General features: G+C 32.8%; 1 protein-coding gene across 2 annotated transcripts in view; it reads left to right on the plus strand.

Moving 5' to 3' along the window:
• Positions 1-22,671, plus strand: part of LOC125049920 (protein winged eye) — an 88,521-nt gene that overhangs the window by 35,402 nt on the left and 30,448 nt on the right. For both annotated transcript variants that reach the window (XM_047649445.1, XM_047649446.1), the window contains exons 2-7: positions 11,964-12,049; positions 12,760-12,828; positions 19,320-19,443; positions 20,040-20,211; positions 21,003-21,198; positions 22,303-22,404. In XM_047649445.1, coding sequence (XP_047505401.1) covers positions 11,992-12,049; positions 12,760-12,828; positions 19,320-19,443; positions 20,040-20,211; positions 21,003-21,198; positions 22,303-22,404 — 721 coding nt within the window. In that variant the 5' untranslated portion in view covers positions 11,964-11,991. The remainder of the gene's footprint in view (positions 1-11,963; positions 12,050-12,759; positions 12,829-19,319; positions 19,444-20,039; positions 20,212-21,002; positions 21,199-22,302; positions 22,405-22,671) is intronic.

Consider the following 22,671-nt stretch of genomic DNA (forward strand, 5'->3'; position numbering starts at 1 on the left):
AGTTAAGTGACTATATCGAACCTCATCCGCTATTTTCCTGGTATTTTTTTTGGCTTAACACAAATTTCTATTACATATTTGTATTTTATCTTGTGTATACATATATATATTTAAATTGTGTTTCTTTTGTGACATTTATGTTTACCTAAATTGTCATACATTTTAGATTAAAGGTTTGTAACATACCTATACCGTAGATATAGTACTATGGGGCCGTTCAAGTATTACGTAAGCACTATAGGGGGAGGGGGATCTTTATTTGATTTTCTTATTTGGTGATTATGTCAAAAGTAATTATTTACTTTTTTACCCACACATTGAAAACGAAATGTATTTTCGATGATTCCTACAGGAGTACGTTTATGTACTGTTATTTTTGAGAGCTTTGCTTACTTTTGATGTATGCAAACTGTAATAATACCGTCTTTACCCCTTCAATAGCTGAAATTAAGTATTAGACATTAGTGAGTTTTACTTGGGTCATTCAAACAATTTGTTTAGCCTGCTCATTAAACCTCGAGCGTGACATAATGTTCTAAGAAGCGATAACGCTGACTCAGCGTACAGACTGATTCAGTACATTGATTCACTGCTTTGAAATGCCAATGCCGTCTAAAGGTTGCATTGAATTTGTAAGGAAATTCTCAAAGAAATTGAATTTACTTGATCAAGAATGAATGGAAATTTTGAAATATCGGAGATATTGGAATATCGAGGTTAAATTCGACTTACATTAGGTATTTATAAAATGTTAAACATATAACCCACAGTGTTAGTTCGTTAACTATACTGACCAGTAAATCTATACGTATAATGATGATACGATATAAACTTTTTAGGTCTGAACCTCAGATTTCTGTATCTTTTTCATGACCATTTAACTACCTACTTGCCTAATAAATAGGCTAGGTAGCTGCTTGTGCCTGACACACGCCGTCCATTTGGCACTAAGGCAAGCCGGTTTCCTCACGATGTTTTCTTCTAGCGTTCGAGCGAATGTTAAATGCGCACATAGAAAGAAACTCCATTGGTGCACAGCCGGGAATCGAACCTACGACCTCTGGGATGAGAGGCGCACCGTGAATCCACTAGGCCAACACTTCTCCTATATGATATACTTAATAATAAATTCGCTTGTCCTCAATTGCTGCGCTATATAACCTTCAATATTTCTCCGACAATTACGATTACTCCACTACTCTCAGTTCTTCCTACTTTTGATACCTACACTAAAAAATCATTATTAAATCGCCTTCCTGCACTATACAACGACTTTTTTTACTAGACATTTAGTTAAAACACTATCAGAGATTTAATGTCACTTAATCAAGCCGACTTTAACACCACTGGCTTCAGTCGTAGTAGTAACACACCCAAATACACACACACAAACTCTACACACATTGTCTCTCTCATATTATTCTAAAGTCTGTTAACCAATTGGCGTTTCGATTTAAATCATATTTTATATTATAGTTAAGTAAGGGAACGTTCAAGTATTACGTCACGCAATTTGTGTGACAAACCTAGTGACTCTTTAAATACCTAAAAGTTACCATTATGAGGTGTAAAGTACTGGAAAGTCGAAAATAGTATTAACGCGTAATTCAATCCCCGCCCCGCATCGGAACCCCCCCCCCCCCCCAATTTCGTTACGTAATACATACTTGAACGCTCCCACAAGCTGTAATTGGTTTTTCTTAATAATTAAATATTACACGTTCTGTATATTCACCATTGTTTTCCAAAGAACCTGGATATCTAGTTTCTGGGTTCGGAAACTCGGGTTTCTGGGTTTGATGCTGGAATAACGTATACGCTTGTGCTTGATTGTTCGTATATAATTGACATTTAAAGTTTATTTTATCAGCAGTTTTTACTTCTAATGATACGTGTCTGGAATACCAGGATTATAGACATCACAAGAGCCCTATATTCATTCTAATTAAAGCCGACACATAATATTGCATATGTACAAGCGTGTGATTGCAATAAATTGCAGTGGAGGGTTCCATAACAGAATTATCTTTTCACCTGCCGCAGGAAGTATGCGCTTAGTACCGGCCCTTGTTGATAATTCGATTTATAAACATATGATCAAAGATAAGGTTTAGTTGAATTATGTCCTACGTCAATAATATAATTTCCTATTCGTATAGCAGTACTTACTTACTCCGGATCTGCGACCTTATTATTATTAACTAGCCTGGCGAACATCGTACCGCCTAACAGTCGATTCTTTATTTTTTTTAAATACTTATTCTGCTATTCGGGACACCGGTCTAGCTAATATAAAAAACAGAAAGTTGATAAGACAACAAATACATTATGTCAAAAAATAAAAATTTACCTTCTCGGAACCCCTCAACTAACACTTGAACTTTATGATATGGTATTAAAGTTCAAATTGACTTTTAAGTATTGTTACGAATATTCTGTATGGGAATATAGAAAAGTGTTGTTTTTAGGCTTTTTCACTCAATTTTTCTAATTTTTCTCCGTAAGAACCATCCTCGTACTTCAAAGAATATAATAAAAAAAAGAATTGGCCAAATCGGTCAAGCCGTTTTCATGTTATGTCTTGACAACGGAAAACGGGTTTCATTTTTATATAAATGTAATAATATAATGACTTGAAGAGCAGTGTTGGCCTAGTGGCTTCAGCGTGCGACTCTCATCCCTGAGGTCGTAGGTTCGATCCCCGCTGGGCACCAATGGACTTGTCTTTGTGCGCATTTAACATTCGCTCGAACGGTGAAGGAAAACCTCGTGAGGAAACTGGCTTGCCTTAGACCCAAAAAGTCGAAGGCGTTGTCAGGCACAGGAGGCTGATCACCTACTTGCCTATTAGATTGGCAAATGATCATGAAACAGATATCTGAGGCTCAGACCTAAAGAGGTTGTAGCGCCACTGATTTTTTTATTAATTACTTAAATATGTCATGTGGAACATGGTGTAATGGTTGCAGCTCCTTACAAACATTTTGTAAAACAGAAAACGTTGCGATTAAAAAGAGTGGCGGAGAGTTTATTGCCAGTTCTTCTCGACCGTTCTACGCCCCTGATTTGAGAACTGGCAGTAAATGTAAAGTTCGAAGCATTTAATATGTATTTCTGTTTTGACGTTCATAAGTGTACATTGTGTTACCCAAATGAATAAATGAATTTGAATTTGACCCAAAAGGTGTCATGGCTTTGGAAATGAGAAACTTTCAGCGCTCCCAACAGTGATTGTTCGTTTACGTTCATGAAAACATAAATATCTTTAAGTCAACTACTGTTGAAGTAGACATGGGGACAAATTGGCTATGTCAAAAATTAATCTGGTAATGTATAGGAAAAACACCTTTTGTGTGTAATATATATATATACACACAAAAGGTATATATATAATAACTAGCAGACCGGCCAAGCGTTGCTGTGGCTAAGGTTTTAGTTATATTACATAGTAGTAAACTATTCAAGGGAAACGGAAGGAGAACACGAGTCATGAGGACCACCATGCTTTATTGGTGGTTATGCCAATATAATAACGTTGGTACTTTCAAATAATAAACAAATATTTTGCAATTAAATAATATTGCGGGTTTAAATTGAGATGTAAGCTATCTTTTAAGTTAAATCAAACCGCACACGGTGTGCAAATTTGAATGAAATCGGTTCAGTGGTTTAGGAGTCCATAGCGGATGAACAACGTGACACGTAATTTATATATATTTGGATTTACCAAAAACATTCAAAGATTTACTACCTAGAGGTTTTGGAAATAATGTATTATTCTATTAATGATTATTTGGGTGAAAAAATATAATGAATATTAATTAAATATCATTAATATATTTAATTAGTGGCATGATGTAGTGATAAAATAATATAATCATTGATTACAATGATGCATAATGTAATTGTAACTTCTATTCTACCTTTTAAGACAAATTTGCACGCTAATATGTGGGGACTGGGGCAGAATATGGGAACTTTAGATTGTACCACCATAACATTTGTGTTGAAAAGTGCCATTTTAGATGGTCTAATTGAAATAAATGATTTGACTTTGACTTTGACACATTTATTATTATTATTATTGACAACGAAATATATTATATTTCTTGTTTAATATGAAACATTTATTAATGAAAACCTGTTTCTAACCGTTATAATGATTTTATATCTAATACCTTCTTAAATTATTACCTAGTTTGACTCAAGCATAATTTAGGCGAGATTTATTTATAAAATGAAGATTTCTAGGAGTAATATGTTAAACATTTCAAAGCCAAGTACCTATTCATAATTATAATAATACATATGGAGACAAAATATTGCACTTCCTCGGCGGCACATTAATATTGCCAACGAAGTTAAGCATCAATTTAATAATAATTACTATGCAGATAATATATAAACATTTACATGCTATAATATTTATGACAGTTTTCCGTTTTGACCACACACCTGCACTAACGATGCTTTCGCCTCGTTATATTATTAGTAGGTTGTTTTTATCAGCTACCGTCTTATAAGAAATTACTCTTATGTGCTTATGTTTTCCTGGTTCTAGACTTTTTTTTACTAAGAGTCAAATAACTTAACTGTCCAATTCTTAAAAGGCCGGCAACGTACTTGCGAGCCCTCAGGCATTGTGAGTGTCCATGGGCGGCTGTATCACTTAAAATCAGATGAGCCTGTTCTATAAAAAAATCAAATTAATTTTTAAATCGCACTCGCTATATGACATTTCCTTGAATCACAATCTAATCTTGAGTTCTGTCAAAAATGTCAATGTCAATAAAGCGATTTATGTTTTGGCTTCAACAGCCATTTCGTTATATCAATAGAAATATTGTTAGCTTTGCTCGATTGTGATTAAAGTTTTCGGTTTCTCCTGACAAATCGTATCATCGACACCAGCCATGGTTTCTTTGTAATAAATCCATAGGCAATTCTCTAGGTTGATCCAGGAATTTACGGTAAAATAATCCTTTAGTTTGGCTAGGCTAAAAGGCTCTACTGTCGCTGATTACAGAAAATTTGCAGAAAATCTTTTTATTAGAAAATGACATTGTAACCATGGCAACAAATACTTGTTTGTCGAATGCCAACATATATATATTATCTAAAATATAAAATTCTCGTGTCGCGGTGTTTGTGGTTAAACTCCTCCGAAACGGCTCGACCGATTCTCATGAAATTTTGTGTGCATATTGGGTATGTCTGAAATTCGGACAACATCTATTTAATCCCGTATATTTTTTAGTCCACCCATAACATTTAGGGGTGGTGGAAATATTTTTTTATTTTTTTTTTGTTTGTCGGATCAGCTAGTATGAATATAAAAATAACTAAAAGCTCACTCAAAACATAACACAACCCGAAGATCATCAAATAATCCACAGAGTGTTAAGAGAACCAATTCTTGACACTTTTGACTAAAATAATAGGCGATTATATTTGGTTAAAAAATCTCGACAAAAGTTTACACGCCATTCAAATCGTTGGTAAGAATTTACATGTCACTTATTTTTAAGTAAAAAAATATTTTAAATGTCGTTTACAAGTAATTCCTAAAATCCAATATATCAACATAGCGTCTATCGCGATATCGGTATATTCTAGGAACCGCCTACCTCTGCCCAGGTATCGCCCTTGGTGTTACCTCGCTAGTGATGAGTATCGACTATCGATAAAAACATTAGTAGTTCTCCTGCTCATTTTAATTATTACAATTTTTACTCCTATCGGATTGCAGTTCTTATAAAAGTTTGATCTAACGAGACCGACACGGCGACGTCGGATATGATCTCTTGTGGAAATAATTGACTGTGTTAGAAATGCGTGTGCGGGTATGACTTGATTCTGTCTGAAATATTTTCTAAAAGAGGTAATACAGTTTTCATATTTAGAAAATCTTCTAGATATGAAAAATATTAATAACATTTTATTTTATATTAGATAAATATATTCGTTAAACCAGTAATTAGTTTTACATCAGTGCGTGTTTTGTTGCAATTTATTTGTTTGAAAATCAAAAACAAAGCAATTTAAATGCAAATTTTTAATGTAATTAAGAAAAAAGTAATGAATATGAAAGAAAATTAGCAGTAAGCTCAATTAAATAGAATAAAAGGAGATAAATGTTTAGTAGGATCGGTTTAATTGTGATAAATAAATTACAGTCCGTTGCCGCTTTGTTGCTTCACACACCATGACAATAGAAGTGGTACCAGTTATCTAACAAACTGTAGTGTCAGACCTAAGATATCTTTTAGGGAGTCATTAGTATGTCTTTTTATGGCTGTTAAATTCTATTTTAAACAACCGTAAGTGATTGTTATGTAAATTACAAAAGCAATTATCTTGCGAGATCGTACTTAATTGCACGAATGCACCAATGAGCTGGCTATGCCGTGTTCGCTCAAGTATGCCGGAGTGTGCCTAATTGGTACGGTAAGCGATGGAAATGTTCTAAATAATTACAGCTATTATCATAGATTCACTGTTTTTGTTTGATTTAGATGTATGAAATGTTTTGTGTGAAACATTCATGGAATTTGGAAACGTTGGTAATTGTTAGATTTACATCAGACAACAGAAAAGGCTCACACAAAACAGTTTACAGCGATACAGTTTGACGGGGTTTTATTGTTCATTATTGATATTAATTTCGATTTTGTAGTAGTGACAATTAATCGATAAATGCATGATTTTAGGCACATCTCTATGGAGTCTTAGCCGTAACTTCCCGCTGTGATGAGAATTTTTTTCTATTGTTTTTTCGTCGTATTCTTCGAATTGCATCGTGTTTTTTGTTTAAATCTGGCCCCACTAGCGAAGTTTAATTGGATTCATTTTTTTATTTGGAAGTAGTGACATCGCTTGAAACTTAAAAAAATATGCACTCGGACATAGTTATTTCATTGCTTTTTTTAAACGCAATAAATAAATTACCGAATTTATGGTATTATTTTCAGTTTCAAATATTTTTTTATATTATCAAAACTGCTAAGCCAGCTTTTTGTTAAAAAATGACGTCGAAATTTTTCCGTAACTCCCGCCATTCCCTCTTCTCCCTCTGAAATAGCTGGGATAATTACATCAGTGAGTACCAAGGCCGCATAACTGTATAGACGGTGGGATAGCTACCACCCCTACGCAAACATTCTGTCTGGACGTGGATTGTGCACTCATCTGTGTGCGTGCATTCCATAGTTTTTATTGTTATCTACATGTTAGAAATGGCGCCGTAGTAATTAATTATTAAAGCGTCGTTTTTATTAAGAGTATACTTCTATACTCTTGTGTTTTGTATGTTGATGCTATGAGACTAAAGTTAAGCTAAATATTTTCATGTTTAGGAAGTCACCGATAATATCACCATAATATACAATATGTATTATTTATTGGTTTTTGTTTAATGAAAGAAAACATTCTCAGTCACGAACTATGACAAGGCTCTGAATTTTTATGTAAATTATAAAAAAACAATGTTGTACCTTGCTGTCGAACATCATACGTTGTAATTTTTCGTGAATTACCGTACTCAGACTTTGTATTTTTAATGCAGTTTATTCATTTACTAGTAGACTCGGCCAAGCGTTGCTGTGGCTAAGATTTTTGTTATATTACATAGTAGTAAACTATTCAAGAGAAACGGCAGGAGAACACCAATCCACCATGCTTTTTTGGTGGTTATGCCATTAAATTGTAGCTTATGTGAAACGTTGGTATTTATGTTGATAAGGATCAATACCTAGGTACGAATAAAGAGCCTTTTCTAGCGGTGGTATTTTAATAAAAAAAAATTAATAAAAGGACGCTTATTGTGACGTAACTATGAAGGATAGAGACATGCGGTCGGGACATTTTTTATAGATAGTGATGTGTCCTGAAAAAAATTAATACATCATTTTGGTCTATCATTAATAGTTTTCGCAGCGCACACGATTGAAGGAAGTTTTTTTGTTTATTTTTTTACACCTTGGGTTAGATTATTCAAGTTTTAGTAAGCATCCCTATTGTTTTTGAAAATGAAACTTAGCCTATGTCGCTCGGGAATAGTGTAGCTTGCCAACGGTGAAAGAATTTTTGAAATCGGTCCAGTAGTTTCGGAGCCTATTCATTTCAAACAAACAAAAAATCAAATCTTTCCTCTTTATAATATTAGTATAGATTACGTTTGCTTCAGCTATTCGCCTATTATGTATGTTTTAAGTAACTACTGACCAAAGCCGTAAATTAAACTGTTAACCGCACAATGACGTCAAATGAAGCTGAAAACAAACGAACGATAAGTTATCGGTTCCGGCCGATAGCGGCTTCAGCTACGATCGAAAAATATTTCGAAATTTCAAAGATTGCATTACAATCGTAAAATTATTGAAGAAAGTAATATTAATAAAATACATATTAGTCGGGTATAGATACCTACTTGATATGGGATTGAAGTACGCCTTGTGAATTTATTTTCCTACTGATTAGTATTTTTTAATATCATTCATTTTAGTCCAATTTTTGAAGTTATACTTCTTTAGGCGCGTTATGAAAAATTGATGAGAGTGAAATTTTGCGAAGCGTGCGCACCGTGACACAAAATAAACAGAATGAAGTTGCCCACGGAAGATGCTACGGCATTGGACAGAATTTAACAACAACATTCGAATAATAATAGAATTTAGGTTAGGTACACTTAATGTAAGAGAATAATAATAAATATTTATTTATTTAATTTTTCAAATGCAAACTGAACTTTATTGACTATAATGACTCCTTTTCCAGTCTTTGATTATTTAATTGTAATTAATTATTTGCATGCAATCAAAAACTATTTTTAATAATGCCAAAGAACTATAACTTCTTACGCGCGTACATAAGTACACACACCCTTTTTTTTAAATATTGAACGAATTTGTTTATTTCAAAAATAAAATGTGCTTTTCTCGTACACAAATTTGTTGGTATCGACATTGTTCACATTTAAAAACAAAGTACCAGGATATCAGCAACATTAATAAGTTAATTTACACGTATAGCAATCATCACAATCACTTAATTGTTGAACTCCGCCCTATAATATCCAGTCGTGAGGGACAGATGTAATATATAATTAGGTTTTATTGGTTTTAACATCCGTTTGAGTCCTGTGGTCATGGATGGGAGTGGAGTGAGTATATCGAAATTGCTGGCAACACTTTGATATTTCGCTTCTAGGCATAGACATGATAAGGTTACTAATTGCTTGTTTATAATAGAAATACATTAATTATTATGTCAAAAATTATACAGATTATTCTTATCTTATTGGAAACCACGTTTTCTAGAAATCTTCTTAGATTTCATATGATTGAAAATATAATAAAATAATGTATGATTTACCAATATTCTCGAGCGAATTAAGGAAAGTAATGGAAAAAGTGGATTTACCTCCGCTTTAGAGGGTGCTGCCTAGCAACCCTCTTGGATACTCCTCCGAGCTCATGAGTTATGACGTCACAATCTCTCCAGCAACGCTTGAAAACAGTATTTTTTAGGAACTTTAGTTTGTGGAATTGTCATAACTATTATTTTAACAACGGAAACGGAACAATCTATATCACCGGAAGTCGAATTACCCATTTTAAATATATTTGAATTTCATAATATATTTTTTGACAGCTAAGATTAAAAGTTATATATTATTATCACAATCATTCGCTTTAGCAAGCTAGAGTATTTTTCTTTAAATAAATTTATTGTTCAATAATAATCACATATATTTATTTGAAAATATATGTTAGTTTGCAACCGGACATTTTGTTATTAAAAAATCACAAGAATAAAGTTGGAATTTTGTATTTTATTTACGCAACAATGACAATTTCAAAATAGCGCGCGAAATGTCGGTAATACCTAACCATAGATAAATATCAATCTTGCTAACCAAATTAATTAGTAGCACAGACACAAAAAGTGGATAACTAGGATTCAAAAACCGTTTTTGATATAATGTTCATGATTATAAAATGTAAAAAATACTAAATTGGACTTAATTCAAGTATCTACAAAATTAAGAGGTTATTTATAGTTCGCGAGTGAATTCAAAATAGCAAATTATCTAAAGAGATCTTGAATGAAAGACCCTTGATTTTAGACTCTATACAAATGTTTTTGAATCGTTTGAAAGGATTATGCAGGAATATTTTTGTTAGGTTTAAAATAGGTTATTCAAAAATAAATTAGTTGCTAATTAGTGTAAGGATAAATGTATTTTGGATTTTAAAGCGCGGCCAGATTTGATACAGTACTGCCAACCTTAAAAAGAGGATTTTCTTAATTTCACTAATGTTTGCTAGTAGTTCTAGACATAGAAAGTCTTTAATTGATGAAATATTTTGAATACGACGTCAGCTTTCAATGACAGCCATAAATGTTCTTATGATTAGCTTTAAACTGTCAAGAAAACGACATAGATCACTTGAGTTTTATTGTGATTTTGTCAAAGTTTTAAACGTCCCTACGTTCAGAAACTAAATTTAGCGCGAACTCACGTAGGTATGTGAAAATCCAATACATTATTGACATACTTCAGACTGTGAATCTGAAAATTCTGGATCTTACCTATAGAGTATAGATGTAATATATCTCAAATATTGAAATAAAAATACCTACTTACATTTCAGTTTTTCTTTAACTATATTTTTAAGTAGGTACCTTATTTCTTGTTTTATACCTCGGAATAGAAATATATAGAAAAGTTCTAGCGAGTGACCAAAGTCTGATAAAAAGCCAAAGATCGGTTTAAATAATAAAGATGAAAGTTTATTATGGTGTTTTGTATGTTAGTTAACGTTTTAAAACTAAACATGTAATCTTTTGCGATGTAGAAAGAACTAAGTTGCTGTTGGTTCTCCATATATGTAAAATATAGCAAGTGTGTGTAAAAAAACATATCTATATATTCTTTTTCGTAAAAACTAGAGAGAAATGGTCCGTGTATGCATGATCCTTTTTTTAACCGACTACAAAAGTTAATCAATAAAACGACAACAATCCTTTAAATTTCTGTGTCGAAGATTTTCTTCACAAATATCTAAGTGAAATGAAAACTATTACTATTAAATTACATCTATTTGTTTATTAATGATTAAAGAACTTTATTTCTCATTACAAAAAATGTATTTTTATTTAAATGAGAAACTTAATATACGAACGAGATAGGTACGCGTCGCCATCAGCTATCCCAATTTTAGTCTACTAGGCTCATTCTAATATGTCTATTTGAATTGATTAAACACGCTAATACGAATTTTAGACGGTAATTGATTAAATAATTGCACACCCTCATACTCAATAGACTTCTTTAAAAAATGTAGCAAACTAAGTCAAACTCATAGAGGTATGATTAAATATCTATACAGTATAAGTATTTAATACATTTTAATACATCAAAGTTATAAAATATCCATTAATGGAAATAACTAATTTCGCTTCCTATTCAGAGTCTAATATTGTAACAGTCTAAGCCTCGGCCATACTATTCTCTTAAATCGAATTCGACGAAGTCCAGATAAATCGTCCCTCGGCCCTTACAAAAGTAAAACGGGTTATCGTAATTCACACTTTTTGTCTTTCCTATAAATAGACACGCCATTTTACTCCTTATTAAATGGTAACACGGAATAAATTAGCTTAATTTAATTTTTTTTGGAAATAAGCAGCATATTATGTATTTAAACAGTGGTTAAGTCGTTAGAAATTAATTAAATCGTTGATTCTTTTTGAAGATTTTGTTGTTGAAGTATCTATAGATTAAATGCAAACTCTTTGCTCAATAATTATTATTGATCACAAAATATAATGTAGTACGATTATGTAATCTACTGGAAGACTGCGACAATATTTCCAGCATATAAAGCAGCATAGCCAACATAAATAGTCGTTTATTAAATGTATGAACATTGATGCTATAATAAGTATGTTTGTCGCAGGTGGTGAGGTGGTTCAGCACGAGGGGAGATGCTGGGCGGGGCGGCGGGGGGCGCCCGCTCCCGCCCGCCCTCTGATCTCCAACAAGGTATGTGGCTCTGGTACTTCGTTTTATGCTAGTTTCAGTTCATATGGATTTTATAAATTTTATAAAAAAATATTATTTTAATGTTTTAGGTAGGGTTTTCAAGTTTCCAGAACCCTATTAAGCATAATATATCAAATTTTTTACAATTCTCGTGTCACTATGTTCGTTCCCATACTCCTCCGAAACGGCTAGACCGATTCTTATGAATTTTTTTATGCATGTTTAGTAAGTCTGAGAATCGGCTACTATCATCTATTTTTCAAACACCTAAGTGATAAGGGGTGTCCACCCCAAAATTTTATTTTTATTTTTTGGATATTTTTTTTTATGATACAACATACAAAAATACATACGACCCTTAAATTTATCCCTCTACGATCAACCCCTATTATTTATTATAGTTTTTATTGAACTAAAAAAATGTTTCCTAGAAATAATATACATAGCAAAACAACGTTTGCCGGGTCAGCTCGTAGATATATATGTATGTATATACAAAAAATATATAATTTTACCAGATCATTTATTGTCTATAATCAAACAATTTGCTGACTACTTTTTAAACAAAGAGTTTTCCATTGTTTCACTCCGCTAGTTCAGCGATTAAAAAAGTGTCTTGTCTAAAACTAGATACTTCCGTCCCTTCTATCTGTAAGGTTCGCAATACGAACACATGATGTTTTTATTGACATTTTATTTCTTTTTCATAGGTGTTGCGAGATTTCCCCTCTACTCTTTGTTCCCGAATCAAGGCACTAACAGGACCTCAATACATAAAGGTAAACCTTTAATCTAACGTTCTATAATCTACGGATATTGGAATGAAAACTATAGTTTACATGTAGTTCTACCATCTCTCCATAAGTCTGTAGTTTCAAGTTTGGGTTAAATTTATTTGTTATTGGCATTATCAGAACAGCGTTGGCTTTGTGGCTTCAGCGTGCGACTCAAATCCCTAAGGTCGTAGGTTCGAGCCCCGGAAAACATCGTTAGGAAACCGGCTTGCCCTAGACCCAAATAGTCGACGGCGTGTGTCAGGCACAGAAGGCTGATCACCTTTGACTATTTAGATTGATGATCATGAAACAGATACAGAAATCTAAGGTAGACCTAAGTTAATTTTAAAAATAAAGTGTTAATAAGTGTAATCTGTATAAAACATGACTTTATGGGCTAAAATTACTTGTAAATCTATATATATAAAAATGAAACCCGTTTTCCGTTGTCACGACATAACAATGAAAACGGCTTGCTCGATTTGTCTAATTTTTTTTAAATAATATTTCTTGAAGTACGAGGATGGTTCTTACGGAGAGAAAAATTTAAAAAATTTAGTGTAAAAGTCTAAAAACAACACTTTTCTATATTCCCATACAAAATATTCGTAATAATACTTAAAAGCTAATTTGAACTTAATACCATATCATAAAGTTCAAATGTCAGTGGAGGGGTTCCGGGAAGGTAAATTTTTATTTTTTGACATAATGTATTTGTTGTATTATCAACTATCTTTTTTTATCTTACTAGCAAGACCGGTGTCCCGAATAGCAGAATAAGTATTTAAAAAAAGAATCGACTGTTAGGCGGTACGATGTTCGCCAGGCCAGCTAGTAGTCTTTAATTTATTAAAAATCCATAACTAAAAAAAAATAGTTTTTATACGTCAGTCACTTGACACAATCCGGTCACAGATTAGTCGAATCGACGATGATGTAGCATTAATATGTCTTCGCTTGTCTAATCCTAATACCGTCTAGAGTTTAATTTCGTCGAAGACTGTTATTGTTCGACATATTATATATGTGTAATTTAAGAATGATAATTGACACGTAAACAACTTGACGTTTGGCAGGCACGGTTCGTTATAATGCGACGCCATTTTGTCAAGAGTTTTGGCGGGTTCATGGAATTATAAATGTTTCATTTGTATTAAAAAAAATATGTACTTATTTAATTTTTTTTACTTATGGCAATAGTTTTAACTTTATGCCAGTTTCAAGTAAAATATATATTAAAATTTCGATTTGTATAGGTTCTATAGTCTGTGGTCTCTGTCTCAATGGTTTTTAAAATGTCAAATAGCCTATTTCCAATTCAATTTACAGCATTTCTGTGGACGTAACGGATGCGTAATGGGATAAACAAATGCGGACGTCATAGTCGCCGAGTGATAAAGATCCAGATATAAAATCGTAGAATAAAATTCCGTTACAGATTTCAATTTATTAACGGAAATTATCGGTGTATTATTAAAATCTATAAGTATATAAAGTGATTGCAATCACGAAATCGATTTTTAAAAGTATTTCATGTTGTTTTTTAATAAAAAAACGGGTGGCTCTACCTTCTAGGCTGTATCTGTGTCGTAATCATTTGTTTTTCCTAATAGGCAAGTGGTGGCCTTCTGTGCTTGACACACGCCGGCGAATTTTCTGGTCAAAGGCATGCTGGTTTGCTTCATATGCTTTCCTCCACCGTACGAGCATGATAAATGTGCACATAGACAGAGTCCTCGAATGAAAAAAAACGTTTGTGTACTTATGTCGTGTACATGTATGTACGTTAGAAGTTATACTTAACTAACGTAACGTGTACAATGTACATGTATGTACGGCGTAACAAGATAAAAATCATTTTAAAATTGTTATCTTTCGCCTTATTCTACGTTTATAGAAAACACGACACTAACAATAGAAAAGAGGTATTTTATACATTGAAAGTTTTATTATAACGCATTATCTAGTTAAATAATGTTTATTTGAATATCACAAAAAAAATATTTCTACACAGAAATGGACATTTTTAAATGAAGCCACTAGGCCAACACTGCTCATTAGACTTTAATAATATTTAAGATTTCGGATAACAAGGAGCTAAAATCGAAAATGCTACAAAATACTCTCACTCTCTTAGGTAAAATCTTGAAAATTTTTATATAACATTCGTTTCCTTTCTAAAACATCGGGCTCTTTATTATTAATTATTAATTATCACGTGATAAGAAACAAGCAAAAATGTGAGCAAAGAGAAAACCTTTGATTTGTGGTTTAAGTACGGTTCAAGCGTGACAAATTGGCTTCAATAGAGGGACCTAGCTCGGGTAATGAAAAAATTCTATTACACCGGGATAATGGGGATTGCGGTGTTACGTGATACTTTTGAGTGACAGCGACTAATTGATTGGAAATCTACTTGGATAAAATCAATTTAATTATTGATTCAATTCAATTTCCAAACTATAAGAGAGTTGCCAGTTCTTCTCTTCCGTTCTACGCCCTTGATTTGAGAACTGGCACTAAATGTAAAGTTAGAAGCATTTCATATACATTTCTTTTTTGACGTTCATAAGTGTACATTGTGTTACCCAAATGAATAAATGATTTTTGACTTTTATACCATTTAAACGTATAAAAATATGTTATGGTTTGATAAACATTTAGTTTTTTTAACATTGTTAGTATTATAATTCACTCATAAGAAAGTTTTAAATGGCAAAGTCAGGATTTAATAATAAATTTTATTGAAGTTATACTTCTTTTGGCGCGTTAGGGAAAAATGATGAGGGTAAATTTATACGATGCGTTCACAAAAAGCCGACACCCTGAAGTTAGATATAGTCAACATTTAAATTTTTTCTATTGTTAGTGTCGTTTTTTCAACAAAATTTTGAAAGCTTTATAATTTGTTACGCCAAACAAGTATCTTCCGTATCTTAGTATATTCCGCATAAACTTCTATCGCGTGTAGGTACACACACATTTTGTTTTGAAGTAAAATAGTCCATCAGACATTATGATAGCAAATCGCTGCTACTTTGGTCTTAGTAAATAGCCGATAGCGACAGAAAGAATACCAAGCTTGTTCTGTACAAATTTCTGCTGCGACCAGTCGTCTCTTATGATTCTCAAACCTGGTCCTTTCTGAAGCAAAAAGGAAGAGATCTCTTTACTTTCGAGCGGAAGATACTTGGCGTGTTTTCTCGGAGGTGTTTGGCGTATTCACTTCAATGAAGAACTTTATAATATCCTTGACGACACCAACATCGTCCAATTTATAAATTGCAACAGGCTCAAGTGTTTGGGATATGTGCATCGAATGATGACAGAACCCCAAGGTCCTTACTGAACTGCTGGTGGCAATAGAACATGCGGTAGACCGAGGATTTGTTGGTGGGAGTCTCGAAAAATTGATGAGTTGGAGACGCAAGAAGCACGAATTATATTGCGATGGTGAAATATACTTGCGGAGGAAGAGGCCCAGAAGGGGCCGCATTTTCATCATCATCATAAAGGCCTTTTATGATGATGATGAAAATAATTGAAAAGCGTTTCTGTGTATATGATTTCGAAATAATTTTTTGTGTAATAGGGAAAAGGTTTCTTTATTAGTTGATTTATAAAAAAAATATGTCCATCATGATCAGATTGAGTGACAACGACATCGCTGTTCCAAATCGTTCAGTCCATCAGATTTATTCACTTCATAACGAGTGGTCGTGTACAGATTATAGCTCGCGCATCACTGCCTATAAACTCGTTTCACAGAATCGATAACCTACATTGCTAGTATACTATAGCTACTGTCATGTTGCCCTAGTGATTCATTTACTTTGTGTTCATAACATTTTTAAATAAATGGACAAGTCGTCATTACCCAACTTCATAAATTAACTAAAAATGTACTAAAAGTTCATTTCGTAATCACGGGTGGTTGGTTCTCTGTTAACTAATCTTTCTACTCAAATCATCATTTATTGCTTAGCGGAATCTAAAGAAAATAAAAATACGTGGCATTTTAATTTACATTTCGTCATTTGAGATTTCAATAAATTATTTTGCATAAAACATAAAATACTAATGTTTTATAAATTCCCTTTACGAAAAGGTCACTCTTCTCACTCTCTTTCAATCGGTCACTTCCTTTTCTTTGACAAAAACGCTGCACATCTTCGTGACGCTAATATTATTATTATTTCGTTTCATCCGTAAAAATTTTACCCTCGCGTTAAAGAAGTTTCAATTCACAAATTTATTAAATTTCCCTAAGTTTAATATTTAAAATAACAGAACTTTCTGCCATTAATTTTGGTTTGAATATTACATAACCTAATAAATAGATTCTATAGCTAACCGGTCAAATTTCCTGTCCATTGAGTAGTATAGACTATAGACATATCTACTTCTTATCGTACTTAATCTTTAATTTACTTATACGGAGAGAATATCTGTGGAGTGTCAGGCGTGTAATGCAGTGATGTGCCGGCTACTCAGTTCATTTCAGAATATTTGATTACCGCGACGAATTTGATACGTTATGAGAATTGTTTGCATTCTTTAGTGCGTCATGGATGGCATTTTAATGGATTTAATAGTAGTTGACCTCTAGCTATTTCTGCTACCCTGGTAGCAATGATGAAACCACATGACAGGCAAATTTATGAGATTCCTTTATTATTAAAATACATAACAAAAAAGACAATTAATTTATTTGATTTAATTCCATTTTTAGATAGTTTGTTTCCCTGTCTTCTTTCTCTCTTCTAATAAAGAAAAAGCTCTTTTCAATAATAGAAATTTTCTTAACTAATATTTTCCCGTTGTCTGGCTTAATTTTTAAAATGGGATTTCTACATGTGTTGCCTGGGGCGCTTGACACGAACTTAATTAAGGTCCGACTCCCGAGGGACACCCGAAATAGACACTGATTCACGGCTACGTCAAAAGATTAAAGCAAGATTATGGGATTTTAATATGCGTTTTAGGGAGTAAACTTCGTCCAGAAGAAATTCCGTAATTTAAACATACTAAGAGAACGATTAATAAATAAAGCACATTTTAAGTATGCAAATACAGTTACTATTTAATTACTACTTATGTATCTATGAACCAAAAACCCTTTACTAATCCTGGTATCTTTAACGTTATTAAATTATACTTTTAAAGTTAATGTAACTATTTGTTTAATAAAGAGACTTTTGACGTGACAACGTCTTATAATTCGATGGAGCCGGCTGCACGCACGAAAAAACATGACTCTTGCGGCGTTACCTCCGAGGCGTTCCATTTAAGGCTTGAAGTGCAAGCGAGAGCACTCGTTCCGCGCTCTCGCTTGCACACAAAAATTGACATAATTGTATTTATGCGTACAAATAAATGTAACTTGATCAATTCAATTGTGATTTCCATTTACTTCCTTCTCTATATCCATACAAAATATCTATCCAACAAATAAAATTAAAATTTTATTTTGAAGAATGCAACCATTCCATTAGTATTTTCTTATGACGTTGTCACGTTCAACTATCGTCAGTAAACCGACTTTACAGACAACCGATATTTTTTTCATTAGTTTTAAAACTCATTCCACAACTAATAAATTCGCTGCGTTGGATGTTTAAAACAGATACACCCTTGGGGCATACATACCCTATTTTTTGTTAAATTTTAATCCTTGGACGTAATTACCAATATTAAAATTGCTTCCATTATATTCAGTTACATACCTAATGTAATAATTTGGATTCACTGCTGAAATTCTACGTAGCATCATATTGATATGTACTCACAATCGGCGATAAAATTATCTCTAATTATGAATTTACATTATAAGTAATTTAAATCACATTGTAACTGGCTTATGACATTAAATGCCCAATTACGACGACTCATCAAAAAGAAGCAGTCTGTGAAGTTTTTCAGCATGCAATTAGATCTATGGTAATTTTATTTAAATGGCCTTAGTAACCTCTTAATGTTCATTACCACTGATTCTGAGTGCAGATGTAAATATAAACTTCATTCGATAATTGCCAATTCAAACTCGAAAATTAGAATCCGAATGAGTAAGAATCTAAAAACTACGTTTCTTTGCTATTGGAAATTGGTTGATGATAATGTTCCTTTTGTTGTCTGAATCATAAAAGATCTTTTATTTCTAATACTATTTCAAATACAATTGTCAAAAATTCGTTCTTGGTCAGTTATATAAATCTCATTTGCCTCGCTATAAAGCTGGTATACTTATTGTAGCTCGATTTTAGTATAGTAGGTATTTTAAATGTATATTTGTAGTAATACAATATAATTTAAAGTTATTTCATTTTCTAAGTAATTAAATATCTCTTAACCTTAAGAAATGGCGGTCCTCGTGAAAATCTTTTAATGAAAAAATTAAAATTAATTTTAAATACGTTTGAATGACTCCCATGATATTTATAAGCGTTTCGCTTTTATTTGTTTACCTTGCTTATTTATTATAAATTTTGTTACAGTAACGGAGAGCCTATTTTCAACATCACTGTCCACGTTTGGTGTGCCAACGCCGCCGCCAAACTCGCCATATTCGCCATTGCAGTTAGAACTTCTCAACTGCAACCGCCTTTTGCTTGCTGACAAGTAAGTACTTTCTTTCTTTTCGTAATTCACACAATACTTTTGAATTTAATTTAAAAGCTAAGTTTAAGAGATCAGTTAATCGAAAAGAACAGCCCAAGAAATTGTCTTGTGGGAGCGTTAAAGTATTACGTAACGTAATTTTTGGAGATTATTGACCCCCCCCCATGGACTCGCCGTAACGATTTTCAGTACCCAAGTACAGTACTGTACCCAAGTCTAGTAAAACGTTTCGTGACCACCTAGTGACTCTTTAGTTACTATTATGTGGTGTAAGTAGAAAATAATATTAACAATAACGCGTAATTAAATGCCCGCCCCGCATCGTAATGTTTTACAAAAAGACCCCCCCCCCCAAAGTACGTTACGTAATACTTGAACTCCCTGTATCGTTTACTTAGTTTTCATTGAACGAGACCCAAAAATGTATGCGGAGTATATGAAGTTGTAGGAATGGTTATTTAGTTTGCTTTATCGATTTAAAAAAAACTATTTCTGCCCTCAACTTGTAACAACAATATTCAATTGGTAGATTATGATAATAAAATATATTATTGAAATATGTATCTGGATGTATTTTATTTATTATTTTTGTACAGGGACGGTAGTAAAATGGAAGAGGCCAAATTGGGCAAATGTATGCCAGAATCTCTTTGCTGCCCAGACCAACGACAGATTATTGAAGGTGTCAATATGATGCAGCCTTTGTCTATCAAAACTGAACAGGCGAAGCGGACCTGCAACACATGTCTTACTAATTCACCTAAGAAGGTAATATATATTTTTGAAGTTGTACTTCTTTAGGCGCGTTATGAAACATTGATGAGAGTGAAATTTTACGATGCGCGCGCACCGTGACACAAAATTAACAGAATGAAGTTGCCCACGGAAGATGCTACGGCATTAGACATAATTTAAAAACAACCTTCGAATAATAATAGAATTTATGTTACACTTAATGTAAGAGAATTATAATAAATAATTATTTATTTAATTATCAAATGTCAACTGAACTTTATTGACTATAATGACTGGCTTTTCCAGTCTTTGATTATTTAATTGTAATTAATTATTTGCATGCAATCATAAACTATTTTTAATAATGCCAAAGAAGTATAACTTCTTACGCGCGTACAAAAGTACATGCACCCTTTTTTATACCTACTGTTACTCTTACTTTCTTTAAAAGCCAACCAATCATACTATTTAAAAAACATATTGATTAATCTTTATACAAATACATAGAACGAAACGCTTTCCGCAATCTAGGGCGGTTAGATCTTTTAATAGCTCCCTCCTATTTCCGAAAGAACTAGCACGACCAATAAACTAAAACTAGGTATACAAATATCCCTCCTTTTCCTATACAACCTTATTGATTCCGGGTGGCATTGGAGTTGTAATCAATTAAAACTATATATTTACATTTAAATGCGTTATTTGTGTTTAATTAACAGTATTTGTTAGTTGTTGTTATCAATGTCTATCAATGAAACATCAAAATGTACATAATAAATGCAACCTACACGCCAATCATTAAGTCCTAGTACTATTCTATGTAGGTTATCCACACGGATGGCGGCTGCAGTCGAACTAATCCTGTGACGTGGCTAGGTGTGGCTGGACAGAATGTCCAAGTGCAGGTGAAACGGGAACCCCAGCACGTCCACATGTCAGAGCTGGTGGCTGTGAAACTAGAGCAGGCCTCTCCTGGCAATAAGCCTGAACAGCCCACGATTCCTGTGTCTCTGAACAATGGTGAGTGTCTTTTAAACTTTACTATTTTTATTTTTATACTAGCTGGCCTGGCGAACATCGTACCGCCTAACAGTCGATTCTTTATTTTTTTTAAATACTTATTCTGCTATTCGGGACACCGGTCTAGCTAGTAAGATATAAAAAAAAGTTGATAAGACAACAAATACATTATGTCAAAAAATAAAAATTTACCTTCCCGGAACCCCTCACCTAAAACTTGAACTTTATGTTATGGTTTTAAAGTTCAAATTGACTTTTAAGTATTATTACGAATATTTTGTATGGGAATGTAGAAAAGTGTTGTTTTTAGACTTTTTTACTCAATATTTAATTTTTTTTTTCTCCGTAAGAACCATTCTCGTACTTCAAGGAATATTATAAAAAAAAATCAGACAAATCGGTCAAGCCGTTTTCATGTTATGTCGTGACAACGGAAAACGGGTTTCATTTTTATATACATATATAGATTTCTGGTATTGGGAAAAGTGTAAAAAGTACAACAATTTCAATAAATTAAAATATAATTTGTAGATAGTAGTCGTTATATATTTTAACAGTGCGTTATTAAATGCAATTTCCGAAGTGAATATAATGCAACTTATAGGTATTTATTAAGCAATTGCCTAATTATAATAAGTACATAACCACAATACCTAATGAAAATGAAATCGAATAAAAAATAACTTAAGTATTGGGCGCGTTCCACTTTTTATACTTTCTGTTGTTCTGGTCAATGGAAAGCAACATTTTGTGTAGGTATTATCACGGTGAAGGTTGAGAAACGAGGTCATCCAACAGAGAGACAAGATAAGAACGACAAACACTCTACAGTCGAACAATATTGTATCTCTTTGTAATTTATTATCGCCTAGTAGTTGTACCGTACAAATAACGGTTCAGTTAACTCTATTTACGTCACCAAAGGAGTATGATGATGTCAGAGGAAGAACACATCAAGTATATTTAAAAAAAAAATATTATAACCGCATTTTTTTATACATAAAGCGTTATTTATAATCAAAAACGGTTTCATGCATGATCGATGGTAAAATTAGTAGATTTTATGTTCCCAAAAACAATATACAATATTTTCTTTTCTTCAAGGGTCGATTCCCGTGGGGATAGCGGTTGCGCGGCAACGCGTCGGTGATGCCGGTCTACTCGCTGCACTCTCACAAAAAGACAACCACCGCCTACATGATATTGGTAAGTTTATCATATTTTTACAAACAGATATTACGGTAGCCTACCGTGGAAATTAAATTAAAAATTAATTATGCCAAATATTCCCTAAACAAAGCAGAGTTCACGAGAACAGTAGATGAATGAATTAGTCGTAAAATATATCGTAATAAATAAAAGTAAAATTTAATAAATAAAATATCCACAATGTCCTTTGGGTTGAAGGATCTTTGTTGTTGATGAAATAGAAGATTTCCTTTCATCTGTTGTAAATTTTCATACCTACACTTG

This window comes from Pieris napi, chromosome 5 (genome assembly GCF_905475465.1).
Source record: "Pieris napi chromosome 5, ilPieNapi1.2, whole genome shotgun sequence".
Lineage (NCBI taxonomy): Eukaryota > Metazoa > Arthropoda > Insecta > Lepidoptera > Pieridae > Pieris > Pieris napi.